General features: G+C 39.8%; 1 protein-coding gene across 1 annotated transcript in view; it reads right to left on the bottom strand.

Moving 5' to 3' along the window:
- Positions 1 to 919: 919 nt before the first annotated feature.
- The window catches only part of MYO1E (myosin IE), a 42,271-nt gene continuing 36,048 nt past the window's right edge, over positions 920 to 7,142 (bottom strand). The window contains exons 19-23 of the mRNA XM_009075686.1: positions 6,893 to 7,037; positions 3,358 to 3,472; positions 2,512 to 2,681; positions 1,922 to 2,067; positions 920 to 1,070 (exon numbers count right to left, since the gene is read on the bottom strand). Coding sequence (XP_009073934.1) covers positions 920 to 1,070; positions 1,922 to 2,067; positions 2,512 to 2,681; positions 3,358 to 3,472; positions 6,893 to 7,037 — 727 coding nt within the window. The remainder of the gene's footprint in view (positions 1,071 to 1,921; positions 2,068 to 2,511; positions 2,682 to 3,357; positions 3,473 to 6,892; positions 7,038 to 7,142) is intronic.

Here is a 7,142-nt window from a genome sequence, read left to right as displayed (position 1 = left end):
ACACACACACACTTTCCCAGGATTTCCACACAATCCATCTGCTCTGAACTGTACTCAGATATGAGCTAACAAAATTATGTTTTGGCCAAGACCCCAGCAGTACATCATATGTGAACAAAAAATTTACCCTTAGTACTGGCCTTGGATTCCCAGTATACAAGAATATATGCTATAGTAATGTTCCGTACTTAATTGTCCTTCTGCAACCTTTCCAAAAGAAAACAATGATCTCATGTTGCCTTTTATAATTCTTCCACTCTTTTGAAGGCAATACAATAAACATACAAATCCAAGGCCTACTGTTGCTAATCTGCTTAATGGGCAGAAGTATTAACAAAAGCACATGTTTGCTGGGATAGTTTCCAGGATGTCCTTAGAGCTCAAATGGACATCAGACATTCTCTAGGTTTTCAGGCTAAAAATGTTCCCAATATCATTTCAATTATTCTTTCACTCTGCAGTCCTCTGCACCCACAACAAACTTTCAGAGTTTTCCATTACATCCCCAGATTTGTTTCACTCCTGAGTCAAGGTGATGGAGCTGGAAGAGGATGCTCACTCCTCCTGACAGGAAGCAGCAGCCAGCACTGCAGTTGTGCATGAAGTGTGTGGCCCTTGCTGTGGGCTCTGGCACAGAGCTGCAGAGTGCTGAGCCTGATGCCATGGGCAGTAGAATGAAGGCAACTCTTCTATGCACACAGGCAGTGGGAAGGGGCAGGTGGCCCAGGCATAATCCTAACCTATTACTCTGACCAGGGTAAGCACAAAGTCCTTGCACGTGCAGATTTTTATACTGTGCTGCCTCCTCTTTTAAAACAAAGCAGAGTGTGAGAAGCTCAACAACCAGCACTCCCTCATGTGCCTTGGCAGAAAGAACAACAGATATTTATCCTAACAAACCCATTTAACACCCCATAACTCACGTATTGCTAAATTTCAGAGGTAGTTTTCTTTGTGTTTTCTCTTCGTATCGTTTTGACAAGAGGCTTAAAAACTCAGTTTTGAAGACTGATTCGAGCAAACTATCATATTCCTGTTCATGTAGAATGAACATGTCGTCCTGCATGGTGCTGCAAAGAAATCAGAGCATGTATCAGTCACTGCAAAAATTCATCAGCAAACACAGCCAGCATTACATGACATTTGCAGAGTACTCATGGTTAATTCTTAAAAACATGAGGAAGTCCAAGCATTATGGGTTATAGAGCCTTCCCTCCTGAGAACAGGTTTGGTTCTTTTTTCAGGAGCTGATAATGGAATATCTGAAACAATCCATTCTGAGAGACAGGAATACTACTTAATCACTTTACAGCAATTACTGTTAACAAAAGAACATGTGCTATTAACGTTACAATTACAGTCCCTCTCTTCAGTAATGGCAAATCTTGTGATGAGAGATAAATTGGAGACTTGAAGGTTACTAAAGTAACACTTTAGTAACAAAGCAAACACGTTCAGAATGGAAGCTTTCAACTGCCAAATTGCCTTAGCTTGGACTGATTTATCACACATGGGTTCCATCACCACCTTTGGACCTTTCAAATCCTGATGGATTTAGATCATTACAAGTTTCTGCCATTTTTCCTAACTAATTAGGATAGCTGTTCTCTACCTATATTAGCTGTGATAATAATAGTTAGATGATTATGATCGTGATTCTAAAGCTCAGTTATTTATTGTTACCAAAAATGCAAGAACATTTCCATGAGTATGGGTTGTCATTCTCAGTACCCTGAACGAATTCCAAGTTGAACATTTACACTTTAAATTGCCACTCCTTTTGTAATTCAAATTGTTATGTACTGTTAATTGCACTTAATACATGTCAGTAGTGCTGATTATTCTGCCTTTATTGTGTGTGTTATTTTCCCGTCCTACACAAATTTCTCTGTCAATGGAAAGATATTTTCAAAGTACTGACCTTAGAGAAACAGAAAGAATTCTCTCCACTTCCATCCTTCTCTTTAACACTTCCTTCACTTGGCCTTTCTCTGGACCCTGCTTTATCTTCTCACGCCCAATCAGGTATATGCACTTGGGGGTGAGGACCAGATCTCGCTTCACACTCTGGAACACAAAGTGTTTGAAAAGGCTCTGAAGAGATCACTGCACTGTGTTGTGATGCTGTTCCCAGGATACATGAGGTTCTATGGTTTGGGGCAACACTGTTAGTCTTTTGTTCAAGTGAAAAAGTACTGCTGGGGTTAATCACATCAGAGTCAGATGGCACAGGACAGGAAAGTGGCTTTGTTCTCCTAACTAAGGCAGCTTTTCTGCCCAGCAAGTCCCATACAGCTTTCATCCTGGGACAGCAGCTTAGACAATGGCAATGTTCTGATCACAAGGGTGTAACTGCTTCCCTGTGAGTCTTTTAAGTCCCAGACACTTTTTTCAAGCTGCTGTCCCAGTCGGTGTGACACCAGCCTGGTGGAGTCTGTGGTACAGGGTGGGGAATACACCTGTAACTCCCCAGCAGAACTAATCATTAGTGGATGTTGCTCTCAAACCTACCTTGAACCGCCTGTCATACTTGGTCACAGTGTCTGCAAAATCAATCTTCTCCCTCTTGCCCACGAACTGGCGAAGCTCTGGGTGGTCCTCCATGCCTATGTAATCTCCCACAAAATTCCTGTTAATGCTGTTCCGTCTCCTCTCTTTCTTGTTCAGCAATAGATCTGATGCTTAAATACCAAAAATAAACATTGATTAACAGCTTTTACTAAATTTCCTAAGCTCATGCTCCAAAAGAGCTAACTGTTTCCAGCAGAACTTCTTCGTTAGAAGTGATAACCAAAATGTTTATAAAATGGAAGACACAGTAAAGTACTGCTACTAATCCTTTATACAAGGCTATATGTGACTATTAAACCCACTGCTAATGAAATAATCTGATGGCAAGCTCAGTAGTTCTGGAGCACTCCTGGAACTATGGAATTTCTCACTCATTTCTGGAAATTAAAGATTACCTCTTCCAAACCGTGAGTGTTCATTCACATTACCCAGGGCACATGTGCAACTAAGGAGTACAGTCCTTGGACTGATTTGCATCATCTACAGACCATCCAGGTCCTGCACAACTCTGGGAAGCATTTTCTTTTTTGCCTCCCCTGGAACATCTCTGATATCTGTCCTACTCAGTCTGGCTTTGATTAGAGAGCAAAACACTGGGTAGTCCAAGAAATCCAGGCACACAGAGCAGTCAATCTCATCAGTGGTACCTTAAGGGTCCAACGATTTACAGTCATTCCTAGACAGTTACTTCCTATAGAGAGGAAGATATTTCACTCATCCCTTGTGGCCCTCTTTGTGTTCCTGGAACCATGTGTAAAATATCCATCATCAGAAGTTATGACCTACCTTCTTCTCTCATCTGTACGTATTTTTTCCTGGCTGCATACTTCCTCCATGCCTTCTGGATGGCCCTGGCATACCCATCATACTTTCTCTCTCTCATCTCTTCTAACAAAAACAGCTGTACAAAGAAACAGTAGAGTGGGTCAAACAGTTTACATGCAAAGTTCAAGAGAAAGCTACATTTAACTTCCAATAACTTTTCAGGGCATCTCACTCTAGATCCAAGCTGCTGCTTCCAACACAACTATGGGATGTGAGATTAGAATGCTGAAGTAACCTTTCTTGGAAGAAATCTCTGATGCTTGAGTGTGGCTCTTACAATCTATCCATTCATCTCCATAAGCAGTGATGAAGGAAGAGGATATGGATTCTCCCTGAAAAACTCTACCATTACAACTCCATGTTCTCCACTGTCCATTCATTCAGCCTCCAACTATGAATTCTCCATAACTCTTATTTCTTGTCAGAATGTTACCAGGTCTATGAGGATCTGTGCAATGTGTAACACAACACATTTTGTTCCTCCCTGACTGAACTTCATACTCATGTTCATCAGCTCTATTCTCTCCCTCCAGTGAAGTTTCTCAGCTGGCTGAAGGATTTACAACTATGACCACGTATTTCAGTATGACACAATAACATTTTTGGGTCTAAAATGTCAGAATTCAAGAAAAAATACTGGTTTTATCAAAACAGAAATGGAAGGTGCATCCCCTTTTATGAAAATTTTCCAGTTCCCACTAAAATAATGTCAATTTAATGCGTTAGAACAACTTTCTAGGTATTGTAATATACAGTATTCATGTATGCAATACATACTTCACCATAGCCTTTTGCATACTTTAGTTAAATAGTTTTTTGGCTCATCAGAAGCACAAGCACTTGGCTAAATGACAGCACTCCATCAGTTCATTGACATGACTTGCCTATTATTTCCCTCCACTGTGTGTTAAATATTCATAAGAACTTTCCTTCTAGCTTCCAAAAGAGAAACTCAGTAAAAACAGGTATATGGAGAAGCAAACCTGGGTTTTAGGATTCTTTTTTTTTATTTTGCTCCTCTAAACCATGGAAATCTAGAAAAATACTGTTGTTCATATTGATCTTAAAAAGGAAACTTGATCTAGTGCAAACCATTTCCGCAGAACTTCGCTCGCTGTTGTACAGTTATTTATTCAGGTGTGTGATGGAAATGTAAATAATGAAGCCTCCTTTCTGCCACCCATAAAACCTTATTTCACAGTTGGCAACACTCCATCTACAGCAAACATTGAAAAAAAAACCTCTTCAGGAACACAAGCACCAGATAGGGTTTCAGCACACAGGCCTGAGTGCTCCTGATGCAAAAACATCCTCAGCTTCAGCAGGGGCATGACCAAGCCCTCGTGCCACTCAGGTTACAGTAACAATATTGATGTTGTCTCTCATGAACACTTACCATTTATTTCTCTAACAATAATGCTAATTGCAAAATCTCAGTGCAAAATAATCTATCACCTGCAGCTGAAGGTCACCATTAAGGAAGTTCAGCTAAATCACCAAGCTAAAATATGGTTCTTAAGCTATAAAAATACTGCATAAACTCTTCCCTAAAATATGTATTATAAAGCCTCTCCTTACACTGCCAAGCAAATCAAGGTTTTTTCATCTGATCAATCACAACAGGTGCTCTTTTTGGTGGTAGAAAAAATAAAATTCATTTACTATCTAAAAGATTGTTTTTCACAAAAGCAATATAACCCTAGCCAATATAGCCAATACTCTAGTAATATAAGATGAAAGATGATTGTCTTTCTTAGTAGCAGATATAAATCAAGCTTTAGAATATTCAGCTCACAGAAATATTTTCAACTTCAAATGAAAAAGGCCCAGACTCTCTCTAGTACTTGTTTAAAAATAGGCTCCATAGCATTTTAGAAAAAACTTTCAAGAATATGTATATAGTAATTGAAAGCATCAATTTTAACTTAAATTTAAATGCGACCCCAAAATTTATACTTTTTTCAGTCAACCTGATGTTGTCCTAACCTGCAGAACTTCTTAACTGTTTATCTCCCAAACTGAGATTGTGTTTGGTAGGTAGGTAACTGCAATGGTTGCAAAATAATTTAACAAGGAAACAAGAAAATCAGGTTTGCTACAGCAGAAAGATGATGAACATGGGACTGGAAGATGTTGCTTAGACTACTAATTCTGGTACCCTGTAATTACAAGCAACTAAGTCATCTTTATTAGTTCAAATAGATACTTGACCAGAATGTGTACTTGCCACCACCCTGTAATAAACTTGAGGTCATTAGTAAAGGACTAAAGTCACAGCTGTGCTGTCACAAAAAGAGGCATCAGACATCTGCTAATGTCCAAGGCTATTGCACTGAGTTTGCAAGACAAAACTCCCAATAATCTCAAGAAACAATCCAGGGCCTGTGCTACAGGGGAAGCAGATAAAGCTCACACTCCCTCATGATTGGCTGGTTGGAGTGGTGCTGGCAATGACTGAGTAGGATTGATCCCATACTAGAGTTTCTTGCTCTGCCAATATGCACCTAAGTATTCAAATAACCTACATCTGGAGTACTATATGCTGTAATACCTAAACATGTCTCTCAGATGGCAGAATGTAAAGTCCCACTACTCCTCAACAGACATTATACTATCTACCCTAGTTATGGTAGAACAACATAATTTCTATTATGACTTGGAGAGGCATTACCTTTTTTCCTTTAGCAAATATGTTCCTGTGTGATTTGGCACAGGAGTGTCACTGCCTGAATTACTATTGCTCTACAGAGCAAAAACTATGCTTCTGGAACAGAAAATGATAGTAATAGAAGTGTTCTGCTTTTATTTCAGTATGGAACTTCAGGTAAAGCACCAAGAAACCAATGCTCAGCTGCAAGGCATGCTCCACAAGCTGAGCCCCACAGCTTCTGATGCATGAGGAATAGATGATGATGGGTAGAGCATAAATTTTACTGAATAGCAATGAAAGCTTTTTTTCCCAACAGATTTTGTGCAATTTAGTGCCACAGGATAAAACCAGCCTTGTGATGCCTCCCTAATGTTCTCTTTGAATGGGATTTGAATTTTAAGTTGCAGTCATTCTAGAATATTCATTTACTCAATGCTGTGTAACATAACCTTATTATAACTCAGGACTATTCTATCTTCATCAGTAGTTCTTCCACTGAAAAGAGGACCAATTTTCTTGGGTAATGGTCATAGATATTTTCATGCCATGATATTTCTTCATATGACATATTGGCTGTGCAACTCGACACCAAATTATCTCCATATCCATCTCCTCTTCTTGTTGCCTTTAATGCTCTTTGTATTAGAGTCACAATCATGCAGCAGCCTCCTGTAGCTATCAAAGTGCTGAGAATCCCTGTACAGTCTCAATGGCAATCTTGCCCAACTTGTCTTACAGTCTTCTGCTTCTCTCACCTCAGCAGATATGCTCAACTTTGGAGTGGACAAGACTTTAATTTCAGCAGAATAGTTGCACATTCACAGAATCATTTTCTGCCATACTTACAGACTCTGGAGCTTTGATGAAGACTTTGGATTTCCCAAGCTGGTATTGGTCAGGATCCATGTTGACTGACTGAAGGAGGTGGAGGACTCCTTGTTTCTCTTCTCCTCTCCAAGCAGGCCAGGTTGCTTTGGTCAGAATGGCATACCTTAACCATCAAGGAGAAGAGATTAAAACCTGACATCAAACAGCACCAGCAGAACACCACTGACACTTAGTCAGCATTACCCTAGGGGAGGGTTGACAACTGCAG

The sequence above is a fragment of the Acanthisitta chloris genome, unplaced genomic scaffold (genome assembly GCF_000695815.1).
Source record: "Acanthisitta chloris isolate BGI_N310 unplaced genomic scaffold, ASM69581v1 scaffold7725, whole genome shotgun sequence".
NCBI lineage: Eukaryota > Metazoa > Chordata > Aves > Passeriformes > Acanthisittidae > Acanthisitta > Acanthisitta chloris.
The sequence above is the reverse complement of the archived record's forward strand: the minus strand, read 5'-3'. Positions and strand labels throughout refer to the sequence as shown.